General features: G+C 46.5%; 2 protein-coding genes across 3 annotated transcripts in view; one reads left to right on the forward strand and one right to left on the reverse strand.

The window, feature by feature from the left end:
* LOC8043849 (dnaJ homolog subfamily C member 5) overlaps positions 1–7,282 on the forward strand; it is a 27,970-nt gene extending 20,688 nt beyond the window's left edge. The window contains exons 6-7 of one of the 2 annotated variants that reach the window (XM_029981337.4): positions 3,124–3,165; positions 5,189–7,282. In XM_029981337.4, coding sequence (XP_029837197.1) covers positions 3,124–3,165; positions 5,189–5,413 — 267 coding nt within the window. In that variant the 3' untranslated portion in view covers positions 5,414–7,282. The remainder of the gene's footprint in view (positions 1–3,123; positions 3,166–5,188) is intronic. The other variant, XM_029981338.4, reaches the window with a different exon arrangement.
* Positions 6,389–27,708, reverse strand: LOC115321090 (glycoprotein-N-acetylgalactosamine 3-beta-galactosyltransferase 1). The gene is made up of 5 exons (XM_029981339.4): positions 27,103–27,708; positions 26,072–26,179; positions 24,748–24,954; positions 22,030–22,347; positions 6,389–14,074 (listed from the first exon to the last, which is right to left on the reverse strand). The coding sequence occupies exons 1-5, from the start codon at positions 27,352–27,354 to the stop codon at positions 13,844–13,846; spliced, it is 1,116 nt and encodes a 371-aa protein (XP_029837199.1). The 5' UTR covers positions 27,355–27,708; the 3' UTR covers positions 6,389–13,843.
* Positions 27,709–27,932: the final 224 nt, after the last annotated feature.

Raw genomic sequence — 27,932 nt, forward strand, 5'->3', positions numbered from 1 at the left:
CTTTGCAAAATTTGATGACGTAAAGTGGGGATCGCAGTCCACCCCAATGACGATATTTGAATTTGGTTCATAGATTGGACCCGAGCATTGCGTGGGCACTCGATTTGGGCTCGTGATAATCGATAGCTCGAGAAGCATTCGGGTAGTGGCCCATGTCCAATCGCTGCAACGACGACAATAGCCGAGCCATAGCAATGTCTGGAACTCAGCGCGTGTCATGTGCTTTGCCAACCCCAGTGCGTGGCTATGATCAACATTGGCGGCATATAGTAATCGGCTCCAGATCACGTTGCCGCTTCTTCTGGCTGCGAGTTGAGGAGATGAACGCCACTCGTTTTTATTTATTTTTTTTTTTTTCTGGGACTTCTATTGCCTTGGGTGAAAAACGAATGTGTGTTTCATAGGTCATTAACGTCGGGGATCTGTTCTAAGCGGTATTTGCACAAAGTACAAAAATTGTTGCATCGCCCCTTTAAGCAACACGCGTAGTGGTAGCGCAAGTACCAAGTTCTACATGACAAGGCACACCCAAATAACGACTTCAAAAACAAGCATGTCGTCCATAAAGCAGCATGGGATAGGCTACCACTAGCTGCTTACCGAAAAGTCACCTGGTGGCACTGCTTGCAACCGAGGCAAGGGGAGAACTTTATCTGGCAGCTGCAATGCGTGCGATCTCCACACCCATATATCTTACGCTGTGTCCTAATGTTAATTGAGCTGTCTACATGCTTAACACCTACCTATTTAGTTTGTCCCTGTGGCATCCGGTTTGGGATCCGCGCATTGCAAGTTGTCTTGGAAAGTTGGGCTCATCAAAGACGCACAACTGTACAAGAGTGAAGGTTTTATGCTGACATATGTCACTGGATGCGTTATGTTTGTGAGAGTTCGGCACTCTGGTCGCTAAAGCAGGCAGGAGCACCACCAGGAATCGACAATAGAGTGCACTTCCATGTGCACCCACATTTTTTCAGAGCATTATAGTTCCTTTTGCTTAGTGTGCGAACGAAGCCACAGCTACAACGCAAGCGTGCTGCCTCGAACAATGATTCCTGGTGGTGCTGTCAAAGTTGTTTGTCAGAGTCGGGCTTTGCATCACCAGTAATCGAGCAAACGAGCAGCAGTATGGCATCTATTGATTTATTCAGATTACTTTGCAGAGCCTGAAATACGTTATTGCGAGAGAGGGACACTAGTACATTTGGTTGAGGTTACAAGCATGGTAATTCGACAAAGTGAAAAGGCACGGGCACAACAAAGGAGGCGTCGATTCAAAACACGCGCATAACGTACGACTGAAAAACAGGGCTGTGAAGGTCATGGAGGCAATTTCTCGTTGTAGGGCTTAACTTGTTCATTGTAGACGAAGAGAATGTTTAAGCACGACTGTTCTACACTTGTGCTCTTTTCTTAGTGGTCTCGGAACATTGCTGCATCAACGCAGTGCGGCTGTGTAGACAAATGAAAGGATATTCAGCCCACAGTGAAGACATGTGCGCGTGTGCGAGCATCTAGCTTTGATAAAACACTTCAGCGACATCCCGGTGTTTGGTGAAAGGCTGAGAATGCATTAGAAGCTCTGTTTGCAGCATGCACTCGATGCCTACCGCCGGGCTTTGGCTGCGCATGCGATGAAGCATTATTTAAGCTCTCGTTGGAGGTCACGGTTCAAGATACTCTTTAGGTGAGGACACAGCGGGGCTGAATGCGCGGCGCAAGGAATCGGATAGCGTTCGTTCGATGGGCATCCGAAAGGTTGCATCATTCCGCGGCCACCATGCCCACGGCTGACAGTGTCGTCGACGGCCAAACGGCGAAACTGTGTGAGAGCGAAAAAAATTATCTCGTTGCCATGACACCCCAATTACACCATGGTCTTTCCGCACGTGCCACAACCTCGTTGGAGCTCTGCGCGTGTGGAGCATGAGGCGGCACGAGGCGGCACGAGCCGTCTTGTGCACCGTTTTTTGCCTCCTGCATCTTACACCGTGCCCACGGGTCGACGAGTCACCTGGCGGCGCCGCTTGAAACCATAGTGAGAGTGAGAAAGAGAGAGAGTGAAAAGCGAACTTTAGCAGCATGTCGCGAGGAGCGCACTGTCATCACCTGAAGAGTATTATCTTACACCGTACTGGAGGTGCAGCATCTACTGCATTCTTAACTTGTCAGACTTTAGTCACGCTGAACACTCGGGCAGCCTCATGCACGAACAGCCACTCTGCTTCTCCATCTCAACGATGGTCATTGACATTTAGACGAGGAGGATTGCAGCCATTTCATTTTACGCGCTTTTTGGGTTTCAAAGCATTTTCTTATTTTCCAAAAGTGTCAAGTGTTCATTTATGAAGCTAACATTTTGCGCTCGAGTGTTTGTTTGTTGAGCAGCAGATATTAAACACGCAGTGCACGCTGTGCATCTGAGCTGCACCAAATCCTCGACGGGCTGAAGCGGATGGATTTTGCTCTAATTGGGGAAAGGAATTGACAGAATGAGGAGTCTCCCTCTCCCACCTCCTTGCTTCCTCCCCCGCTCACCTTTTCTCGCTACACAAAACGCCAGTTTCACACCGCCGTAATTCACGTGCCACCAGTGGCATAACCCACTTTGCACTGGTACGAGCAAGCCTACTTGCGAGGTTCAAGCCAGGGTCACTGTGCCGCAGCACGAGAAAGTCTGGGTTCTGTTTGGACGCGCCAATTCGTCTCCCGTGGCTTTGCAGAGTAGTTTGCTCAACGTGAAAATTACTTGCTTGGGGAACCTTTCTGCTACCAGCTGCACTAAACTCTGCACCGAAATACATGCACTAGACTTGACCAACCTAAGCTGTTTATTAATTTGCCTGACCCCACGGCTTTTTTTGTTTGTCCATGTTTCGTCGGGCTACTGACAAGGCGACTGTTGGGCTTCGGTGCGTTCTCCCCGCATGCCACATTTCTCGGCGTTTTTGTTTGCCGGCTTTGTGTTTAGCAGAAACTTGTTTTTTTTTTTTCCCCTTTAGGGCTGGGCGATTTGTGTAGAGCTGCGTGTTTGTTGTGTTTGCGTTCTTTGCATGGGCTGGTTTCTTCATCAACCCCTCCTCCTCCTCTCCCTAACCTCATCCCCCACCCGCTTGTCTCCAGGAAGGAAAAAGTGAAGCCGCCAGGGCTAGCGCCGTCCGCAAGGTGAGGTTCCGGTTGTGGGAGGGGCCGAGGTAGGGTCGCCGATTGCTCGCTAAAGCAGCGAAGGGTGCTAAGAACCGCTGAAAGTTCCTGGCATCCGCTTTTTAATGCCAGACAGCATAGGCTGTCTCTGGTATCTTAAGACTATTGTAGAACTTCCTCTTCTCCCATACCAGTTGTGAGCAGTTAATTGTGGTTTAAGAGCTCTTTTTTTTTTTTCTTTTTTAACCCGTGGGTGCCACTTGACACCGATAAGGCTTGTTTTCGTGTGGCTTGCGAGACAGGCATTCACATGCATTCTTCTTCAGTGCAGACATTGAGTCAGTTGCGGGCAACTTTTTTTTTTTGTTCTGTTTCACTAGGGCTGTACGGTCCAGAAAAATTAAATAATTTCTTAACAAGAAATGTCATGCTCAATCATTAAGGCAAAGCTAGATTTCACATAATTACTAGGTTGAGAGACTGAAGAACACAAAGGTGTCAAATCCTGTGCGTGTTTGCCCTTCCTCGGTCTCATGTTTTCATAATTATGAATAGTTGCCACCTAGCTTGTTCAACATAAAATTAAATTATGCATATTTGTAGCAAAAACTTCTTCAAATGAGTCGACTCAAATGTTGAGTCCAGAAAACTGTCTACTTTATAAAATTGTAGGCTTTCCAAATGCTCGAAAGCACAATGGTCTAGAAAAGGATGGAAGCAATCTACCGTGCATTCTATGGCTATAGTTTGTTTCACTTTGTGTGCGAGCAAAGCTGAAGCTACAAGCAGGAGTACATGTTGCTCCGAACAATGCCATTTTGCACGAGCTCGCATGCTTTGGCAGAGACCTGAAAGCTTGAAGCTTGCACTTTCAGCTTCTGATATGCTGACACCTAAAGTGAAACAGAGTAAGTTTATGGTAGCCTCTTTTAGCTGCTTTAGCAGTTAAATCTCGATTACTTTAAAGGTTTGCAGAGCGCAAGTTCGCCTGCTTCTTTCGCAGAGGTCGTGGCGACGTCAGAATCGGGGCGTCCAGCGACCAGGAAAACCGAGAATTGTCAAGGAAATTTCAATTACCGGGAAACATTGGGGATATTGTCGAAAAGCGAGCCCAGTCAGGGAAAATAAGCCGGAAACTCCATCGAGTGCCTTGAGCAAAGACTTGAGGAATTTGGGGGCAGAAAAATAGGCAACAAATTCTGCTTAGAGCGGAGCGCGGACTTTGCTCACCCGATGTAGTGTGCTACCCGATGCAAAAAGAACAGCTGACAAATCCAGTCCAAGCCTTGGATTGGATTGGATCGAGGGTGGGGCACTAGTCTAGATCCAGTTAGAGCTACTAGATTTAGTAGCAAATGGGAAAGCCGCAGACCCCAATCCTTAAGCCAGAAGTGTCCGAACGTGTTCATCTGGCGGCCTTGCTGCCATTCGGTTGTTGAAGTGTATGGCTGAGCGTCGTCTTTTCATTGTGTTGCCGGAAGTGGCCTCTTCACTGACGATGTCGGCGGTAAGAAAGTGCTCATTTAATCTGGACTGGACGAACCCGAATATTTCAGAATATGCAAGTTGGATTAAGTCCGTGCAAAATGACCCTCACAGTGCTCAATGCCTTGTGTTGTAATGTCTTGCATATTACACTGCCTCTACAGTGGTCAGGGAATTTCACCTGAAAGTGTCAGAGAAAACCTGGAAAAGTCGGAGAATTTCAAAATAATTTGCGACACCCTGAGAATGGCGAGCTGCGATAGATTCTGATTGAAGGATAGTGGGTAGGCCTCTAAGCAAGCTGCCTTGAGGTCTCCCCTGCTATCCTTCAATCAGAGCCAATCGGAGCTCGGCGTTCTGATGTCAGAACAACCACTGCAAAAGAAGCAGACAAACTTGCACTCTGAGGCAATGGTTCCTTTTCTTCGCAACCTTTCATTTCGTGATGGGTCACAAACTCTACCAGGGAATTCAAGTGGAGCGTAACTGGGATGGTATTTCCTGGTGGCGGGCCATGGCTTGCGGGATTACCCAGACGACTTTTGCTCTGCGTCTACAGGAGGAGTACAGCAGTGAAGAGGGCCAGAGCCCCGTGACCTCGCAGCCGACTTCGGCGGCCAAGATGGACGCCCCCGGCTCGGTGCCCATTGCAATGCCGCCTCCCCCGGCGGCGGACGGCACTCCCAGCGAGACGACCAACCTGAGCTCGAGCCAACACAACACCTACATGACGCACGAGGCAGCTGCATTTGGTTCTGCGCAAGTTGGCAGCAACCTGCAGTAAAAAGCGCCGCCATTTCCGCCGCCGGCGTCGTCTGCTACCTGCACCGCCTGCTGCTGGACAGCGAGCTTTGCTGCCAGAGTTTGTTTGCCAGGCGATTATTGTTGCTGTTGCTTCTGGTTGTTTGGTGCCGGGGCACATTCCAAAGAGCCACACTTTTCTATGTTCATCTTGTTGCCTCGGTCTTCAAATTGGAGAGGTGTGAACTGGTTATAATGTTGGGACCTTTCTTTAAAGTTGCTCCTTAGTCTTGGTGATTATCTTCATTCACTTTTGTGGCCTTTTAGTGGTATTTATTTTTGCAAGGAGCACTTTGATCCAAGCATTGCTCCTGCAATGTTTTTTGTTAGTCTTCTTTTTTTTTTTTTTTTGTGTTGTAATTGCAGGGTTACTGAAGCAAGACAAAAAAAAATGGCAAAGTTAAGCTGTAGATGTTGCCGGCTGTCTTCGGTAGTCCACCACGAAAACTGTTTCTCACAAATGTAGAGTGTTGGACTGTTTTGTTAGGTTGTGTAAGCAATGCCCGCACAGGACGTTTTTTTAGGTTTAACGGGACATTCAAAGAAAAGTGTGTGGCTCGTGAAAAACTGCAATTTTTTTAAACTGCCTTCGCAGTGTGTCATGTAGGTGCGTTGTTCGGCTCGTGCTGTCAGAATTCAGGACGCACTACTGCCGGCCCTTTTCAAACTCTACAAGGCGTCTTAGAGGTTTTAACCGTGTAGCGTATACAATTCAGGTTTTCTTCGTTTTTTCCGAGATTTATTCATCGCTAAATCCTCGTTTCCCGCACTGTCACAAAACAATGGAATGGACCTGTATCGTGGGTTTTCTGTAAATATGTAAAAGGTTTGTTCCTTGGTGTATTTCTCAGTTCAGACAAAATTATAGTTAGGTTTTTCTTACAATGCCTGCCTAAAATGGAATCTTTCTAGCCTAAAACTAAAATGTTTTGAAAACTTGTCGCAAGAGCAACTGTAATTTTGTCGTAACTCGCTTGAAGCCTAACGATGCAAAGTGGTCAGTGCATGGATCTATCGGTCTTTTTTTTTTCTCATTAAAGTGTTTCAAAACTATCTCCACAAAGTGAATAGTGCAATGTTTGAACAAACTCCTACTGCCTAAGGCTCTTGTTAAAAGATTGTCCACCCAGTCTCCAGTTTTTTCGCCCAATCGCGAAAGATGTCCACTTCCACCACGGCCTTTCCTTTGGTGCAAGTTTTCGTCTTTGTCTTCGCAGAATGCGAGAGATTAGTAGCCGTCCCTCCCACCTTGAGTAGTCATTTCTTTTTTTCTTTAATTCGGAGGGCATGCCATATCAAGTACAGTCGCCACAACCGTAACTTCACACCACCCGAGCCTATAGTCCTGTGCTCCTGAAAACGGGAATGGCGGCAACTCTGTTATCTCGCTGCTGGCTGTTTTCGCGTCCTTCAGGGCATTGCCGCAAAGGGTTGCATGGTTGAGTAGCGCAACTGGAGAAGCTCTTCGAGGTCTCGTTCGACTGCATGGTTGAGTTGCGCAACTGGAGAAGCTCTTCAAGGTCTCGTTTGATTGCATGGTTGAGTTGCGCGTTGTTGGGCCGCCTTTGGGCCGTTTCGAGTCTTAAGGGTAACTAAGGGGAGTACATGTCTGTGTATAGCTCTACTCTCGACATTTCCTTTATATTTTTAGTTAAATGTCGAGATTCAGAGTTGATCTTGGTGTCTGTGGTTTAACAAACTCTGAAGTGTGGTTGTGTGCTTTGTCCTCTGCCAAGAAAGCAATCTAGCTCCCCCTCTCTTTTTCTTACTGTATTCTCCTGGTGTATTGCACGTCATCACCCGATGAACGTGTGCCATTAAAAGTGGATTAAATTTTAGGTTTCGACGAGTGGATTTGCTGTCGACATTTAGTTTTCTCCCGTAAATAAAAGCCGGTTCACTCGTTCGCGTTTTAGTGTGGTCTACTGCATCGTAACTGCTTACAAGAGAACATATTAGAGGCATCTCTTGGGTTGTGCTGGCACATTTCCAATCTACGTATAACTGGACCAAAAGCTTTCCAGTATTGAAGAGATCAAGTCTACACTTCGAGAAATTATTCCTTTTAACTTAGTCAAAATGGTGCCACTGGGTTGCAATGCACTCGATCACTCTTGAAGACAAATGTGTGAACCAGCGTTCGGAGGCCTCACCAAAGGTTAGATCCATCTAGTTTCGCTGTCCGGCGGTTACAAGTGAATTTGCTTTTATTACAGGACACGACCAATGTGTCCTTCAAATGATGCATATTCTTGGGAAGTTGTACCACTGCAAATTGCCAAGTTTTTTTTTTTTTTTTTTTTTTTTTTTTTTCTTTCTTCTTCTTTAACTGCGTTTGAATGAATTGGAGTTCACATTTCTTGGCAGCCATGGCTCAACTTTTGCAAGTGTTGCCCAGCATCTTTCTGAAACACTGCCACGAAACTAGGGCACCTTTGGCTAGTATAGTTTACTCCTTGCCATTCCCAATGTCTTTCTTAACTAACCAAATGGTGTTGTCATGATTTAATGGCCCTGTAAATAGACGAGCAGGTTCAGCCACAACTGTGAATGCCTAGTTCAGTCTCGGAGAGCTACTAGTAGTATCGCGTAAATTACGCGAATGTCGTCTTCTACTCTACCGACCACGTTGGGTAAGCAATGCCTGCTAGATGACGCGGACGTAGTGCAATTCTTTGTCTCCTGCCGAAGGCCAGAGTGGGCCAGAGATTGAATACGAGTGACTCGTCGGTGTTCGGCTGTAATTCGTGTTCTCGCTGAATGAAAGAGTGTTCCATCCAAACGCCGACTGCACCCGTGTTTATCTGTGCCCCTCTCGGACCTCTGGTAAGCAACATAGAAAACCCAGCACTACAGGCTTGTTAGTACCTGGGCGTCGAGGTGTGTCGCCATATTTGGAAAATAATGTACACTAAGGGCTTAAAAAAAAAACAATTTAGATAATTCAATCATGTGGAGTAAAGCCGTTTTCTGCCCTTCGTGGGAAGCTCTTTACTATCGACAAACCAATGCACTCGACTCGGTGGAACTATATGTACTACTGCAAAATACCGGGCAAGCGCCCACTCAAAATTTGGAGACGATTGCAAAAAAAATGGAGGATGGGCGCTTGCGTGGTCATCAGTTTTACGTATAAATGTATTGTGCATATTTTCTGAGATCTTGCAAATTTGGGAATGGCTGGTTACTGTGGAATGGGCGGATGCGCGGTATTCTATGGTAAATGGCTACCGTGGTTTTCTTGGAGCTATCCAGTGTTTGCCCGATTATCCGACGTGCACTTCAGACTAATATTTCCCCGAGAGTATACAGAGTTGGCAAAAGTCAAACTACTGTATTCCAAAAGTGCGAAGACTATTTGCACGATCGCCAAACTTGGGAAAACTTACTAGTAGTGTGTTGTCGACTTTTTTTTCGAAAAAGTTACCATTGGGGAATCGCGCAAAGCAAGTCATTCGCAATGATAGATGGTTGTCCATTTCCTTGTGCGACTAAATCTCAACCTCCAGACTGTCCCACACATGGTTCGCGTGCGACATCATCGCAGTACGCTGGCGGTCATTTCGGCTCGTTCCTATTTGTTCTTGCCAAGAGAAGCTGATTCAATGGTGCAAACTGGTTTTTTTTTTTTTTTTTGCTGAAGGTACAAGCTTGGCAGAAAGTGCACTACAATGGTCGCCAATGTGACACCAGTGCAAGCCATGTACTCAAAGCTTCTCGGCTGCTTTCCGCATCCAAAATTTTAAAGAGGCTAAAATGAAAATTTGTTGTTTGGAATGACGTTTCTTCAATGTTCGGAGGGGAAAAGGTGCTGTTTTGCTTTCACTCTGGACAGAAGCTACGTTTCGACTCTACGTGTGGACCTTCTATGGTATTGCTCGCTTATGAGTGGCTGACTAATTAAAGTATACCTAGTTGGGTGATGTGTTGTGCTTGTGGTCAAATTACTCGTGCAAAGGAAAAAAAGGAAGGCCATCCCAGAAAACGCAAAAAAGAAAGCTTTAATTAGTGCTTTCGTCCTGCAGAGGTCTCTGTTATTCCGCAGAGGATGCTATGCAATGACGTCGGCACAGTTTGCTCTTGGTGTGTGATTCACAGCCAAAATCTTTGAACAATTATTTCGTTGTTACTTGAGGGAAATGACAGACATACAAATTGCGAACACAGTTTCAGGTGGGTATATAGTGCAAAAACTTGCTGGAAATTAAAAAAAAAATAAATGGCAATTAATACGGTTGTCGACAGCCTAAGAAAAACAGGCGTCTTGTTGCTCTGCAGTCAATGGGATTGGGGCATTATCCAGTAAAAATTCCAAAAAACAAAGCATGAACATAATAAGCGTCTTAATTAAGCATTACTTAATTTGTCAATGACTATAGTAATAGAAATGGTACTTGCCAAGTTTCAACACTATGCATATGTGAGCCATGCGTGGCTACGAGCTGGACTGCACCAGTTGGGGCATCATTGCCAACATATTTCAGAGACGACTTCAACGGTTTATTGTAACAATGCCAAAGGGAACAGGGGTGCCTCTGCTGTCATTCAAGGCAGACCATTTGGAGTGGGATTAGGCAACACTAACACTCGACGAGCTTTGTATGTAGTACAATAGGAACTCAAAATTAGTTCAATCATGTGCGTGCACATAAAAATCGCACCCGAGATTGTTTGTGCAAGCAAAGCAGTACGACTGCTGAGGTTTGCACTACTGTTTGTTCCCTTTTTTTTTTTAATTTCGTGCACTAAGAAATTTCTTGCACTGCCTACGGAAATGGACTTGCGTTAAGGTAGGCAGTGCAAACGGACAAGGCAGAACATTGCCGCACAAATGGAGGCTTCTTGGTCCACACGGGTTAAGGCATTGGCGGTATTTGTAAGACACTCGCAGTTCACATGAAACAACGAATGACGATAATAAAATGGACTCTGCTTACAAACATTGTTCATCGAGGCACGTCACTGCTCACAGAATCGTGAAGTAATTTGAACTTGGGTACGTAAATGCTCCGAATAGAGCTTCGATCTCCACTGAGCATGGAATATGTGTCGTAAACTTTTCACACTACACTATTTTTTCAGGGAAAGGCATTAACCGCTTTCTCGCTCAACTTCGTGCAGGAAAGGAAGGCTGTGTGTAGGGGAGGCGAATACAGTCGAACCCGGATATATTGAATTCGAAGGGGATCAAAAAATAATTCAATATATCGATAATTTGATATACAAAAATATGTTAACTTAAGCTCCAGTTGAAATTTCCGCGTGTCTGCTAATACCGAAGGCCGCGACAAATGGGACCTTTCCAAATAGAGCCTCTAAGAGCCGCTAAATACAGTAAAGCGTAGTTCGTAAAGATCACAAACACCGCGGCGTTTACGCAACAGTGTTTACATCGAGCGCCAACAACAAAACTCGAAAATAATAAAAAAAAATTAAAGAACGGAAAAAGCGAGCTGCGTAACAAAGAACTCCATCCATAGAGTAAAGTTAAGCAAGCAAGAAAAAGAAACCACTAAATTGAGGCAGCAGAAAAAAAAACGGGCAAAGCAAAAAAGGTAAGCAAAGATAAGGCATCCAAAGTGTGATTACTCGGCTGTAGTTGTCGACACACTCAACTTGACGAAGACTTTTTTTTTTTGGGGGGGGGTTAAGAAGTTGCGCAGTGACACAAGCGACAGTGGGCGGTGTTTGGGGAAAGAGTGCACGCTACCGTTCGGGCGCTTGGACACTCCCTGCTCCCCCTCCCATCTTCCACTTTTTTTTTTTTTTCTTTTTTACAACTTTTTTTGTTTTGTGCGCTGGATTGGCGGCCTGCCAGCCCCGCAACGCTAGGTGCCGCCGGCGCAATCTGACCGCGGGAAAAGCGACCGGCGGCTATATCGCTATATCGAGTGACCCCGCCATGGGAGGCTATAGGAGTTCCATGCAGAAAAACAACGCTCCTACACTTTTACATGTGATTTTCAAGGGGATGTTTGGACTGTTCGATATAAACAATAATTCTAAATACCCGGGTGTGATATAACCGGGCTCGACTGTAGCTTTGCATCATTCATGGCTTCACAGTTCTATGGGAACCCACAATAAACCGGCTCCCTTTGCAGTGTTCAAGCTAGGGGTTTAATTGGAACCAGTATTTGCACATCTCCATACCCGGTTTCACCTAAAAAAAAGTAAGTTTTGAGCATTCTCCATACGCAGCGCAAAGTAGTTCCAACGGGATTTGGTTGTCAGAGGAAAAAGCGATGGTTTTGGCGTTTGGAATGTGTGCCTTAATAAGAGAACATATATCTAATCTACAATTCACATACATTTATCTTAATTCTCTACATAAAGGGAGAAATCAGTAATGTTCCACAAGAAGCCAGACTTTTTTTAATCTGGTTCTTGAGGTGAAAACGGGTATACAGTTGAATCTCATTAATTCAAACTTGAGGAGGGCCAAAAATTTGTTTGAGTACAGCAGTTTGATTTATCTGGAGTTTCCTCCCATAGAGACACATAGGATGGGACCTGCATTTTAGTTTGAATTATATGCAAGTTTGAATTAAGAGAGTTTGAATTAATGAGAGTACAATTTCATCAGGCAACAAGATTGTGAGCAAGACATTCTGACCAAGGCCTTTCCGCTTGTATCACAAAAAGAAAGGGTGTCTAAGTCCCCCTTGCTGTAAGGTGGCCTTACTGGAGATGTGAACAATCTGCTTTTTCAACAAAGTGAAATGCCTTTTCAAGCTTCCAGATGTTCAGACGATTGTAAGACTGTGAAATAGTTAACTTTTTGTTTCCCGGACTACTCGGTAAACATACGGCTCCCAATTGAAAACCGCCATGTTTCAATACACATTTTGGACTATGCAAGATACACCTAACAAAACTCCACCTCAAAATTTGTTTCATGGCCCCTTTTGTACGTGCCTACCCAAAGCACTGCTTGCATCAAGCAAGCATTGACAATGTGCTTTGGGCTGATGTGCACAGACAGTATATAAATGTGAAACGACAGAGACGTGGTTGTCTTAAAATGGTACTACTCGATAAGACAACCCAGCAGCTGAAGTGCTCGCACACTCGAGGATGCACCACATGTAAACAGTGTATGATAATACAAGAGCTTGCAAGCATTGTGGTTGTTCTAAAAACTGACGGGGAACACTTCTAAATAATGTTCATTAGCATCTTTTAGCAGATCCCACTCCAGATAGAATGCATTGCACAGATTAACTCGTCCGAGACATTGTCATGAAAACATGAATACGTATGCTATAGCTATAATTTGTTTCATTCAATGTTTGCACTGCACAAGCAGGCATGCTTGGCAGAGCCGCTGAAAGCCCGGAGGTTACTCTCATAGCTTAATTCTGCTATGCTCACATTTAAAGTGAAAGTATGACTGTTGTTTCAAGAACCTTGGGTTGAATTCCAAGGTTGGTTCATGACATAGTTTAGTTATTATTAGTTTCACAACCTGGTGTAGCCACACCTTGAGTACACTCCACTACACTGATGAAACAAACAAACCGTCCCCGGTTTTCTTTTTTACTTAACAAACCGTCCCCGGTTTTCTTTTTTTTTCTTTTTTGCTTATTGAAGGATTGTTAGTAAAACTACTATAGAGGCAAAAACGGCTCAGTTGGGGTACTAGCTTAAGTGGTGAATCTTGATGCCCACAAGTACCCTTTCGAAACAAAAAGCAAAAAAGCACAGAAGTCACGTTCGAGCGTACAGAGTCATTCAGTGTACACGATAATAAAAAAAAAGGCCAACTCACTTGCACTTCATCGCATGTGAATAACCGATACAAGTTTAAAGAAGGCACTTTGTGATGTTTCATGGAAAAGGGTAAGATCATGTGGCACAAGTTTCCAATCACCTTGATTGCATAATGAATGTGTATACATGTAGTATATTTGTTCTAGACGCTCATTCGCACTCGCATAGAAAAACAATCGGAAAACGCACCCTCACATTACAATGGACACTGGCATTTTGCACTCCATTATAAATTAGAGTAAAAGTCGGGTCAGGATATAAAAAGGTACACATTGCTACAGCTCAATGCAATCTCCTATTTTAGCTTTCTATAAGGTTGTAGGAAAGCTAAACCAATCTTTTTTTATGTTTTCACTCGATAAGCAAAGCCCAAAATAAGACATATTCAAATAAAAGCAAGAAAACATTTGATCTTTTCTACATTTGGACCCTGGCTCCTCGGTAAACATCTAGCGTGACACTCCGGTTCTGGGGACGCCTTTTGTTGCCACTTCGGGACCACCGTCGATGCGGGGACGGAACAGGTTGCCAAACGCGCCTGTCAGAGACGTGTTCCGCTCACCACATCCTTGCCGCCCATTGTGTTGCCACGACATAAAAAAAGATGTTCCCAGGGGCAACGACCGCAATCCGTCTACCGTCACAAGAAGGTGGTCTTGCCGATGCCAAAGGGCCTGATGAAGGCCTTGCCGCTGAGCACGCTGCTCAGCTCCATGGGAGCCCCGTTGGGCGGCGAGTTTGTGGGCGGCTGCCTGACCGTGCCAGGCTTGACCGGCGGCTGCAGCTGATGGGCAAGGTACTCAAAGAGGAACATCTCGACCGGGTTGACGCCGTGAAAGGTCACCGCTCGCCGGCTACAGCAATGGCCACCCTGGGAGCAGATGAAACCCTTTTTTTGTAAGAGGCCCTTGTCCAAAGCCGTTTATTGGGAGAGTTTGGCCATACATTAGTTTGAATAGGCAGCATCTCTCGGTGACTGAAAACTTTGGGCATGTGAGGTTTTCGACACGCGAATATTCAAGTGTAGAATAAACGAATGTGCGCTCCAAACCGGGGCCGACTTGCTAGAAACAGCATCTCAGCTGAGATGGGGAAAGAAAGCACTGCCAAAGCCAGCGCACGAGCCAAGCGGCACTCCGCGTCTCAAGACGCTCGCGCGCCCCACCCTTTGCACTGTTTTTTTTCAGCCAGTCTCTGAGACGCTGTTCTAGTAATTTGGCCCAGAGCAAACTATCACCGATACTCCATCTGCACAAACATCAATGGTGCAGACAAAGGCGTGGGCATGAGCGCATGGCTTTAGAAAGTGCCTCCTATGCACGACTTCTCGTACAAACAAAAGCGTTTCGCTGAGCTAGGCTCACGCGCCTGTGCCTTTGTCTTTACTGCTTTAAATGTTGTTTGCAATATTAAGACATTGCGGTCTCCCGATTGGTCGACGCTGTGTCGTACCTTTAGTTTACGCTCTAACCGCGGGGGGAGTTTTCGGCACTGGCGGCGGCCTTTGCTCCGCCCATTGTTCCATATTAGGCATATTAGGAGAGTTTTCTCCTAATATACGGCTCTGCCCTTGTCTAAGAATGCACGCCACCGACAGACCCCTTTTTGCGTTTCCGAACACGAGCCGTCCCTTGCACCCCGAGCGACTTCAGATCACTTCGTTTGCACAAAGAAGGCTAATCTCCCCGTGTGGAACTAGCCCATCACTTAAAACTACCCAGAAAAAACATTTTCTGGTCGCCACAGATGTGATGAAGACAACCGCCCGGGATTGCGCCTTGGCCCGACGGAGACATTGACACACAGGAACACATCTAGTGGAAGTTACGAATATATATTTGGTTTATTTACATATATTCACAGACTGGGTTTTAGGTGTTAAAACTTCGAGCCTCGCGAGTCCTCTTGGAGTCTGGTAGATTCTTGCTTCCTCCGATGCTCAGCGGCGGCCGAGTTTCCAAGAACCGTCCCCACTCACTCACTCACTCCCCCCTGCCTCTTCCCCCCTCCCCTCGCTGTTTCAGCTCGGGGGCAGGCTCCGTGATCCCACGTGCTTCCATCTCAGTCTCGGTGCCCCAGTGCCATATTCTCCGGGAACCCATTAACAGCCGACATTTGGGTCTGCGACTCCCCCTCCTCGTAAACATGTTAAAGCCCGCATTCCTTGTCCGGTCCAACCCCACCAAAATCCCCCAAAATAACTACCCAGAGGTCTTTGAACCTAACAGCTATATTTATATCCACCAACACCTAAAGAGTATTCTCAAAAAGTTTCATTTGTTTACACTACATAGTTATTTGTTTATGAATTATTTTCGGTCCAGCAACGCTAAAGAAAAAGATGTTCGAGCACCTTGAACAGATTTTTCTTCGTTTTACTTTTTGGAATAAATTTCACTTTAGGAAAACTATCGTTTGGTAACGGGACAAAAGGAAAGGCTTGCTTATTGTTCTTTCTTAGTGGAATTTAATAGGAAATGCAACTGTGGCTTTTTTTTTTTTTTTTACTCAGTGGATGTCTTTTATGAAAGATGTTAGGATTTTGTCAACGACATAGAAGGTAAAAAATTTATTTGATTTTTCAGCGCGATGTTAGCATAGATTACTTTTTGGAAATTTTGTTTTCACAGTTGCACTCTCCAGGCATTTGCTGCATATCTAGTGATGAAGAATGTTGGGTATTACATTAGTTTTCTAAGAATAGTTTTCCTAAACAATGTCAATGACTTCCTGATAAAAACAACTCTCCTTTCACAATTCATGTACACAGATGAAACTTTCCACTGCATTCTGCTTCACAACTGCCAGCAAATACAGTGAATTTCATTCATATTAACCCAAAGGTTCAAAAGTTGACCCTTTTGGGTAGTTCCCTCCCGTAAGCGTCCAGAGCTTCTTTATGCCGCAATACCTAGGACATTTAAGTGCTACAGAAATGGCCAAGTTGGACATTTAGCAAGATCCTTCTGCTGTCTTAAACATGTTCCTGAGGATTGGTTGTCTCAAAGGAACATCCAAAACACCCCGTAAAATTTCTCGTTAACCAATCCTTTAGATAAGCACTAGCAGAACTGGCAGTGAAATATTTTACAGACGTTGCAGAGAGCAGTGTTATGACAAGGATTCTTTCTCCTCCCATTTGACTGAAAGTCCGCGGTGTACGTAGGATGCAAAAGCACCTCCTTGCAGCGTGCATTCTTGCGAAAAGGGTCATACCCTGTCTCGCCATAACTTGACCAATGGGGAGGGCTACAATCCCACGGAGCCAACCGGCATGTCGAAGGGAAACGTTTGACTATCTCGCTAGTGGCACGAAGTGCTGCCGAGGCCATGGGCAGGGGAGAGTGGAAAGCCGCTTTTATACAAATTTCAAGTGATTGGCTGGTCCCCGATAGGGAGATTAGCCTTCTTTGTGCGTCTGGGACGCGCAAAAGAGGGTCCGGGTAAAAGAGAGTTCTTCCTTCCTCTCTTCTCCAACTGATTGTCTGGCACTCATGCCCGTCTACCTTCGGTAAAGGCCGTCACATGCTTTGCCTCGTTGCTACGATTGGCTCAAGCGTGGCTGTACCATTCGCTCCTTGCCAGGTTAAGGTGAATTGAAGTATAGTACAGTGTAGACTGCATATAACGTATGTCGCGGGAGTCCCGAAAATCCGCACTATAAGCGGTACCGCGCTATAACCAAAACATCAATCTTTCAGGCCAAAATACATGCCTTGAGACAACTTACCTTTGTAAAAGAATTTATTTTATGTTAGATGAAAAATAAAGTTTAGTTTGAGGAAAGTCGTTATTTCACCAGACTAGTACACTTCTCTCTCAAGTGTGTCACACATTTTGAAAGAAATGAGCGACTTTTGCCTGGCGCAGCCTTTTAACGGCGTCGGGGGTTGCGGACGGACGTTGCGAGCGTTCAGGATTGCTAACCCTAATCACTTTTCTCTGGTGATGAAAACGCGTGAAAATTCACATCGTTTATATGGTACGCGCCAGTAACACCTTCAACTTGAGCACAGGCATGAAATGCTCCAAATAAGAAATCCGGGCGATGTTCGAAAACACAAATGCTTAGAAAGCACCACTGTAGTCGAAGTAAACAAACACGACGACACAGGCGTTTCTGCCGTCTTGAGAGTGCCGCCACGACATCGCCGCACGAGTATGTGGATCTTCCCTTCTGGTACGTGCTGGGTTATCATAGCGACACACAACGGAAATTCACAGTCAAGAATAGCGCTTTTACACGGAACGATGAGCTTCCACCACGCTGTCTACGTCGACGATCACAACCGACGCCATGTTTGCGGATAGAAGAAGCTGTCCCGCGACCGGCACGCAACACGCGAACACTTCCCCTCGACCTGCGATTGGTCTGTCGTTGCAGTTGTTTCCAACTTTCCAACGCAGCGGAGGGACGCATGCACGTGAACGACACTTGCGTGTGTCCCTCCGTCGCTATGGACATGAAGCTTCTCTCTTCGCTTCTCCCCGCTTCTTCGAGCAACCTCCTGGCCCCGCGAGTGCCGCTTGCAGCTAGCGCCGTTGTCTTGGTTATCTAGTGTCGCACAGGGAAGCGTGCTCGCTGCGCCGGTCAGTGCGGTTGGCAGGCTGTTCCAGAAACCGCACTATAACCGGTATTTCCCTTCACGCGCCTGCATTTTAAGCAGTATGTAATTACATGGAGTTCTATGGGAGGCGAACCGGTGGTTTACAAAAGCCGCGTTATACCCGGTCCTGCACTATAAGCGGTTACGTTGTAAGTGGTCTATACTGTAGCTGCTGTGTCGATTATCCGAGGCAACCATATCTTGGAAACACGCGAGGCTTGGGTCCAATTGCATACTTTGCACACCGACCATGCGAAGTACGCGTTCAGCGTATTTTAAATACTGCGCCAGCAGCCTCCAAGGTGGACGGAAACACTAGCCGTATATTTAATAAAACAAAACTTAGGCTATGAACAAGTGGCTGCTTTACCGAGTAAAAAAAAATAATTAAGTGGAGTTTGCTGATAATTTAATTCAAGCATCAGTTCCCCTCAAACTACTCCAGGCATCGCAAGAACACTGCCACGACCGCTGCACTCCACTTTGTTTCGAAGCAGCCATAGGATGTTCCTTGTCTCCACAGTCGTCGGACTTTCCTAAGGTGCCTCTTTGACGTCGCTTCGTGTTAGTACCGGCCACACGCAGAGACTACGACCGCAGTATCTGTGGCAGAAGCGATGGGAATGTCCGCGTCGACAAGCACAATCGAATCAAAGTTATCCTCAGTGGCTTCGCCAACATGTTTGCATACTCTCCTATAAAGATTGTTGCAGCCCTGGTAATTTTGTGTCGGCTTGACAAACATGCCCGCAAGAAAAAATCTAACGTGCGCAAAGCAGTTGGCCATCTTTCATTTTCGGTTTGCGGGCGCGCTTAGTCTTGCATGAGAAACTTCTAGAACCCGTCCAGTATGCCTTGGCTGTTCTGCAAAATGGTGGACAGTGTTGAACAGCCGAAGCCGGAATGGCGAATTCTTTAGCGATTTCATACTTGGACCGGCCACTTTTCTCGACCTCGCAGATCTAAGCGACTTTCGGCAAACACTCCTGTATGCTGCAGGCGCGCGCATCGGGTGCTCCCGAAAGAATGATCTCCCGCGGGCTCCGTCCCTTCGTTGACCCGATTCCGACAGGAGTTGGGCAGCGTCAACTGGGTCGGCCGCGGGCGCCACGAGTAGCGTCGGAACACGGATGCTGGTCCTGCTGCTCCCCGCCTGTGTCGGCGCATTGGCATTGGAAGCGGCGCTTTGCCCTTCGTCACCCGTTTGCTTCGTTTCCTTGTTTACCGTTTCCCCAGTTTGCCGTTCACCTCAGTGAAGGGGGAGAAAATGCAAAGGTCTTCTCGCGCCTTCGTCTAGGCTTGCGTGCTTTCGGCACTGCGGCCTTCGTAAATGGCGTGGTTGGCCGCCGATACTCTTTGAATTACCCGGTTCGAAGTACGTGCATTTTGGTAGGGGATTATGTTGAACTTCGATAAAAGCGATAATTCGGAAAAAGCAATTTCGTTATAACGAGGAATTACTGTACTTTGAATTCAAGCTCTTTATTTTTCTCCATTTGAAAGAGGGAGGCAGGGAAAAAAGCAACTCAAATGTTGCTTGATAAGCGCCCCGCCTTGCCCCGCCCTGCCCCGCCCCCCCCCCCCCGCCCCGCCCCGCCCCGCCCCGCCCCGCCCCGCCCCGCCCCCCCCCCCCCCCCCCTTCCCCCACCCCGACAGCAGCACAAAAAACAACACGAACACAGTACCATCCTGTTTTAACGATATTGACGAAACCGAAAATTCAATAGTTATAACTTATAACCAATTATCGTTGTGTCTGGACTTGACAAATGTTGCAAAAAATAGATCACGCGAATATATTACCCCAGGGTAACGAATGCATAACAGCCACTCGAAATCGCAAAATGTTGAGCCCGCAAAATATACCTGAAACCTAGAATTGGCTAAATTTGCTAAATACTGAGCCCGTGAAAATGTTTACGGTACATGTGTTAAGAGGAAAAAAAAACAAAGCTATCAATTAATCCAGATGTTCGTTAATCACAACTCCGGGAGACTCTTTAACAAACAACAAATGCACATTTTTCCTGCTTTCACTCATATTCTTAACTCATACTTGATTTTTCCCTACTTAGCAAAAACCAATCTCAGCCTTTTGTTCAAGAAGTCGAGCAGCTTGTCAATATAGATTTAACCCATGATTACAGAGTGAACTAAAGAAATGTACTTAACCCATTCACAGTCAGGTTTTTCCCCCAAAAATACTATCCTTTTGGGAACAAATGGATAGTATAAGAAAAAAAGTTGATGGACAAGTTTGTTTATTCATTTTTTACCTTCGTAATATCCCGAGTCATCGCCCATCCCCGAGCCATCGCCCACCCTATTTTTTGGGCCAATATCGATTTCCGAAAAAACACCGAGTCATCGCCCACCCCTTCAAATACCCCAGCGCGGACTCCGCGATCCGCGAACACTCATCCTACCCGAATGACGCGGCCGCGGACCTTACAGTTGGAGGACGTCCGTGACAAAGTAAAACGAAGGAGGGAAAGACACTTCTTTTTGTTTACGCATTTCCTCCGTGAGCGACCCCAAAGTGGTCGTGTATCCGTGCGAAAAGAGAACGATGGAGATAACAAAATAAGAGTTTGTTAATGTAACCGCGGAGTGTTAGGCCAAAGTCTGTCTCCGCCGAAGTAAGGTCACCGCGAACCCGCTCCTTCTTCCCGCCCGTCGCGACCGCGGTTGTGCAATATTTTAGGCAAAGCCAACGCGTAAATAAAGCTTTGCTGGAACGCCCTACACAGACGTTTGCAGAGCGTCCCAGCCGTGCATTGATAGCCCGCCGTGCACGGACGCACGTGTGTACGCACCAAACAAGAAAGTTGCGCAAGAGCTTGCGATTGACAAGGCGCCCGACTTGGCCCGACGCCAAAGTATTTGCCAACGCGACCGCCGGCTTTCCCGCTTTCCCGATTTCCCAGCATTGCTCTTGGTCGCTTCTTTGGTCCGCTCGCTCGCTCGCTCGCTCGTTGCGCCTGGTCGGTTTTTCTATTTTCTTGTAGACTGTTCTTTCTTTTTTTTACTAACTAGGAGAACATTGTGGTGACATTCTTTGACGGAACAAACGTTCGCGCTATATGCAGATCGGCAGTGTTTCTAGCGCGTATGCAGGCAACGGACTTCGCTATAGTAAAATATTCTTTCGTGAGCATTTTTTTCTATAAAACAAGGAAACTAAATCGAGTTTTGAGTTTGATGTATCTCCTGTGCATTAGCGCTAGATACGCAGAGAAGAATAGGCGGTTTTTTCCGCTTTTTTTTTCAAGTGTTTGTGCTCACCCACTGAGACATGGCCCACCCCACTTTTTTAATTAATTTCAGGCGGTAGGGGGGTGGGCGATGACTCGGGATATTACGGTATTTAGTTTGAGCATGTACAGTGCTTGCAAGCTGGTCAGGTTTAGAACCGTTGAATGAAAATGTCGAGGGCGAAAGGTTGTCACCACCCTTCCCCTCAGTTTTATTTTGGTGCGTCCGTTTCCACGACAGTCCAGCAGTTTCAGATTCTGAACCGAAGGTACTCTACAGAGCCTCTTCATTAAATGACGAGTTGTCATCCTCTGAATTCAAATCTGAGAAGTGCCAAAAGCCTGAACAGGAAGAGCTGACGCTCCGGTTGCCACCACCGCCGAAGCCACCGACACACTAAGCTACCAACTTGCACACATCACAGAGCGTCTCATTTTGACGCTACAACTAGCCCCAGCAAAACTAAACATAGTGCGAATATAACATTTATAGTACACCAGACACGACAAACAGCAACACCTTCAGGGGTATGCACGGATTCCCATTTGGGCGGAAACTTTCGGATGCGGAAGGTCCTTTTTCCAGTAAGCTTCTGCGCATGCATACAACGCCTCTCCTGGCCTTGCTTCCCACTGTCGCCATTTTTGCAGGGCAAAGTTCCAGTCGACTGACATATTCAGCACTTATCTTTGGACATATTTCGTCTCTTTCAGCCATTCTTGCTTGAGTATACGCTAGTATGGGGCATAAAAAGCAACGAAGATCAATACAGCAGTACGATGTCAATGTATTAATTCTGACGGGCGGAATCAAGTTGGGCTGCCCTTCATTTGTAGTTGAAAGACAACTCCGAAGACGGCGCTCGTAACCGGAAAAAGGTCCATCGCCGCAGTGTACGTACGACGACGACCATCGACCTACCGCACTCTCCCGACAAAGTTTGACGGGCGGCCCTTGGCCTCACCTCCTGGCTGAGGAAGAGGCTGCTCCTCCAGTACGAGTTGAAGTAGGAGATGGAGCCCGGCATCAGCATCTTCTCGACGCTGAAGGGGTTGAAGCGGCCCCTCGCCAGGGGGTCCCTCGTATCCACCGGCCTCAGGGGGCCGCCGCCGGAGGGGCCTTGCAGCAGCAGCTTCCCGACGTAGCGGTCCATGGCCACGCTCGTCTTGCCCAGCCGGTCGCAGCGCCGACCCATCGTCCTTGACAGGCTCCGGACGGCGCCCTCGCTCAGCACGATGCCGCCCGCCATCGAGTTGTAGAAGCCGCCGGACGTCTCCTGTACCTGATGAGACCGATGTAATGAGTGAGCGAGCCTCGAGGTACAGTGCCCAGAATGCGTCTCAGACGGGCGCATTTAACGTTTTATTTCGCCCACGCATCAAAAGCGGTCCCGAAGCGGCCACAAATGACGTCACAAAAGCCCGGAGCGTCGCATCGTCAGACGTCGCAATCCCAGCGGTTAAGCGTGAAAGTTCTTAAAAAAGAAAAAAAAATCACAAAGGAACATGCTGGCGCCACCTATCGGGTTGCCGCAGAACACTTGGCATCTCTGTATATTTCCTCTTTCTTTTTCTTGAGTATCATTCTTTCTTTGCTGGCTCGGAGAACTTTTGCCACTGTGTGCTCTCGTCGTAAGAGGTCCCAAGGACTCCGTCGTAAGCAGGTGCAAGTGTGTGAACCAGCCTTGACACGAGCTTCACATTGTTGTCAACCCCCTGAGTGCCATGCCCAAGTGTACTCGGGCGCAACCCAGTGCGGTTTCAGTTTCGGTTTGCTCCCTGCTCCTTCCAACCGAGCTGTCACCTTTTTTCCTTTTTTTTGTGTGTGTGTGTGAGGTGGCGTGCATGAGCAAGCAATGAAAAAAATGTTTTTTCTTGTGTCGTTGCTTTTTGATGGTACATTTTCTTTTCTTTTTTTTTTCTTCTTTAGGCAACTTTTGTTTCACTATACTACTTAGTTGATACAAGATAGCAAACCTGGCATGTCGTTTACCCTTGCGCTTCGCGGTGAATGCCGAGATCTAGAAATTACTAATAAATTCGGTATTCGACGACTGTGAAAACAAAGAGGTTACAGTTACGAATTGACGGAGGACAATAAGGCCACTCAAAAGTGTGACCTCAGGACGCGAGGTCGAGGTGCCACTGCATAGTACCTGTTCTTGAAAAGTACAATACGAGAGAAAAGTCATAAGTTGGAAGCATGCAGACATCAATTAAGTTTTTGGCCATAAAATAGTTTTATAAATAAATATTATTCACGGAGCATGCTACAGTCTCACTAAGACAAAAAAATTGCATTCGACATGCAAGAAGAAAAAAAAACGACACTTAAAGGATTATAATGCAGAATCCCACTGCTACAGAGGCAAACTTAGATTTCGCACTGCCCTTTGCGTGCATCCAATGCCGCAGTGGGAGCTGGAGTTGACCAACTGTCAAGGATGTTTGGGACAAGAAAGAAGAAAAACAGAAGAAGCAGGAGAGCAGACGCTGAGATGCCAAACAGGCTTCGAGAAGAGTTTGCCAGCTGGGAAAAGCTTTAGGAACAAGCTGAAAAGTGGTTCAAAAGGAGGACATAGCGACGCTTAAAGATACAATGTCGCATACCAGAAAGGGCAAGACTGGACACACGTGCACATTGTGTTCCTTGCGAAATTCAATTCTGTATGCGATGGTTCGACTAATAGACTGAGATACAGCTGCAATTCTTTTTGGGGGGGCCTACTTCAGACAGCACAACTTTCCCCAGAATTCCAGGGTTATTCATGAGTTGTTGGCCGCTACTAGATGCGTTGCTGGGATCAAAATTGACGACTCGAATGTTGCAACTCAAAGATGTTTGAGGCAGCAGCAACCAATCGTGGATGAGATATTTGCAGAGACCCGATCTCGTGGTGATGGTGATAACTGAAGACAAAACCTGGCTTTGCTATGGTTTGATATGAATTCTTTTGGGTGCTACAGGAGAATTGTTTCACAACGCCATTTCAAGACATAAAAACGGGATCATTACCACATAACTTTGCTTCTAAATAGTGCAAGAGAAATATAACAAGGTAGGAAATTGGGCCAGTCGGCATACGTCGCTGCTGGACATGACAGTGCTTGCCGCGTGATGCGTGTTTTTCATTAGCTGTTGGATTCCTATAGTGTTCGAGAGAATTACATATTTAATGATAACGTCAAAATGTGCTGGTTTGTTGTTTCAGCAGTTGCTGCATGTGAGCATGGGAGATTAGAGTTGTAGCTGCTGCAACGCCGCTAAGACGTCGAGAAAAGGTGCTTCATTTGAAGCAGGTCAGTGTTTTAACTAAAAAGAAGTCAAAACAGGACACAGCAGATGCCGTACACAGCAAGAAAAACGCACATGCTTCTCAAAAAGCGTGAACGTTGCAGCACACACGTCCATGGGCAGTGAGGGCATCAACTACACAAACAACACGGTCGTCCTCCTCTCCTTCCCTTGCTTGTTTTCGGGAGATTAGGGCCCACAATGACAGCGGAAGCCTTAACGATAGCCAGTAAACTACAGCTCAGGGATTGAAGCAGAGGGTTGCCTTCCTCTCCGGTAAACAAAAAATACCCATCCCAAAGCAGACCGGAACCGGAGGAAAACCTCCACGTCCAGTACAGGAAATGCCGTGACCGCAGAAAACGCATCCCGTTGGACAGCCCTTTACCGGGTGTCCCAGGTAGTAGACGGCACTCGAGTTGAGCGGCGCCACGTAGAAGCGGAGGTTCTCGACGATGGCAAAGGTCTCATCGTCCACCAGGAGCACCCAGGAAAACTCGCCGCCGTACTTGTGCAGGACATGGCGCAGAACCAAGCAGGTGACTTGAGCATCCGCCACGGAGAGCGGGATTTGGTGGACCGGAACATATGGATCCTGCACATGGTGATGGAGCCTTCAACGGGGTCGTGTCTGTGCCCACTGTCGTGCAACTCTTGTGCCGTCCTGGTTGAGTATGATTCATTTGTTTTGAATTCGCACGAGTTTATGAGTTTGACTGCATTTGTGAGCTTCACTGAATGAGTTCAAGCTTGTGAGTTTGGGTCCATGAGTTTGACGGAGTTTGTGCAGCTTGACTCAATTTGAGTTCAAGAGTTGGAGTTTTGAAGTGGAGTTTGTGAGTTTGACAGTGCATGTGAGTTCAAAAGTTTGACTGAGTTTGTGAGTTTGAGATCATAAATTTGTGAGCTTGAATAAGTATGAGTGTAGAAATGATGGCAAATAAGTATGAGTGTAGAAATGATGGCCAGTCAATTTTTTTTTTTGTTTCTAGTTATAAATCTTGGGATGAAAAAAATTGCAGTATTTTCTATTTTAAGCCATTTGCGAGTTTCGGCGAGTTCAACCCGAACTGCCAACCTCTGGATATGTGCCTAAAAATGCCCGTTTACATTAAAACCGACAGATACGGTACTTGAACTCACTATGTGTGAGCCTGTATGTGAGCCTTTGCTTCACATGCATTCAAACAGCCAAAGTTTAGCTGTATTGCTGAGATGAAACCTCATGGCTTTGTCACAGTATATTAGTGCCTGAAGCACTAGACTCTAAAAACGTACATGTAAAAGGTGTTTTTTTTTTTTTTTGGTAAGGTATTTGATATCCCAACAAAGCTTGTACTAAAATTTTAAGGGAAGTTTAAACTGCGAAAGTGACTTTGCTAATCGGCAGCCGAACATAGCTGGGTCGAATTTTTCTAGTATTTTTGTTCGCACACCTGTCAACTACCTGTGCGAGAACCTTTTCACGCACTGCAGTTTTTGTACTGTTTCTCCTCATAGTGTTTATTTTTTCAATAAGTAAAATACACCTTTGAGGGAAATTTCTGTTGTTATGTCCACTCGGCAATCTCTTGTGGCTGTCTCTTTTACATTACGAAAAACGCCGCTTTCGGGCATACATGTATTTGCAGTGTCTGTCACGAGGCACTTCAGTTTGAACCTCATGAACACTATCACTGCTTATTGGATTGTAGCTCCGATGAGTATAGTACCTGTATGCTGCCAAAGAACACCAGGCGGTTGCAGTGTCGGCCCCAGTTGTTGTAGACCGCCCGAACCTGTTGCCGCGTCTTGGCCTGGACGAGGCACAGGACGGGCACCTGTACGCGAGGGATCAGTGGTTGCGTGTGTTAGAACACCCCAGCTCGTAGCACAAGGAGCGAAAGAAAGCACGCACTGTAGAACCCAGGGATCCTGGGCTCAATCCGCACCCCTGCTTGCTTTGATCTGGTTGAGCATCGTGCCGACGTGCGGTTGTGCATCATTACTGCGTGATGCACGTTGAAGGCCCCTGGTACCGCACTGGCTATATTTCTATGCACTGTAGAACCCAGGGATCCTGGGCTCAATTTGCACCCCTGCTTGCTTTGATCTGGACGAGCATCGTGCCGACGTGCGGTTGTGCATCATTACTGCGTGATGCACGTTGAAGGCCCCTGGTACCGCACTGGCTATATTTCTACGCACTGTAGAACCCAGGGATCCTGGGCTCAATCCGCACCCCTGCTTGCTTTGATCTGGACGAGCATCGTGCCGACGTGCGGTTGTGCATCATTACTGCGTGATGCACGTTGAAGGCCCCTGGTACCGCACTGGCTATATTTCTTATCTAGAGCGTAAACCAGGGAGGTTATGTTCGACAAATGTTTAATTTCTCTTAAAAAGAAATGGAAGTGACGGAAGTGACAATATTGCATCTGATTGGCCATAACGGCACAAATGACGAAAAAGGGAACTTTCGTCGTTTGAGCCTCTAGCCAATCAGACGTGATATTGTCACTTCCGTTTCTTTTTAGGAGAAACAAAACATAGCCCTCAGTGTCACCATACCCGAAAGGCAGATAGACCTAGGCTGTTTTAACACAAATGTCCATTCAATTTTTTTTTATTATAGTAAGCATTGTATAGCACTTGCTTGTACACTGTATTGCACAGCATTGTACAGCACTTTCTAAAATCCTCATGCCCATTTCGGCTGACTAACAATTGTACCTCCGACTGTCTGAACAAAACGAACAATTACCTGTCGATACAGGAACTCCGCCTCGCTGACGGAGTCGGCGCTACTCGCAGAAGCGTCCGGACTGCAGTCGCGCTGAATGCCCAATTCGGATAGCCACGACGCGTAGCTCGGAGTCCGGAGCTCGTAGCTCACCGGGGTTGTTCGCGCACTCTGGTCACTCAAGAGCGCGTCATACTGGAGAGTCATGAGCGCTACGAAAACGCCAGAGATCGAGGCCAGCAGGAACGCTAGCACACGGGTAATCACGCGCATTTTTGGGAGATTTGAACGGATAGCTTTTGATGTTTTGTTGTTTCAGTGCGTCGATGATGTTGGTGGGATGTCAGGCCGTCGATCGTCCCGCGGGTAGGTCATGTCTTCGTTCGGGGGTTTGATGCCAAGTTCATCGCTTGCTGGACGATCCGTGCAGATGGGAGACGCCCAAGTTTGTGACAACGAACCATGTCCTACGCGTGTTTGGAAGTTCACTTGGAGCCCATGAATTAAGACAACACGAAACAATCACACTACAACCAAGACGAAAACAAAACAAAAACAACACAAGTAACAAAACGACAAAACTTTCAGTTTCACTGTTTAGCTTGGCTTGGCTTGGCAAGGCTGATCATTAGTTTTAGTCATTAGCCTTGGCCACGAGGAGCTCTGTTTGCCACAAGGTTTGCCATGACTTTTGCTCTAGTTCGCTCGGTTGTCAGACACGGGTAACTAGATATATTAATGAACGCGTTGTTGCTTCTTTATAAAGTGTATAAATGTTTTAGACAAAATGTTTTGTCGTGCACGTAAAGGTATCGCTGTCGACTAAAGCGCCACCACATAATCTGGCGCCA

The sequence above is a fragment of the Ixodes scapularis genome, unplaced genomic scaffold (genome assembly GCF_016920785.2).
Source record: "Ixodes scapularis isolate PalLabHiFi unplaced genomic scaffold, ASM1692078v2 PGA_scaffold12__126_contigs__length_90152505, whole genome shotgun sequence".
NCBI lineage: Eukaryota > Metazoa > Arthropoda > Arachnida > Ixodida > Ixodidae > Ixodes > Ixodes scapularis.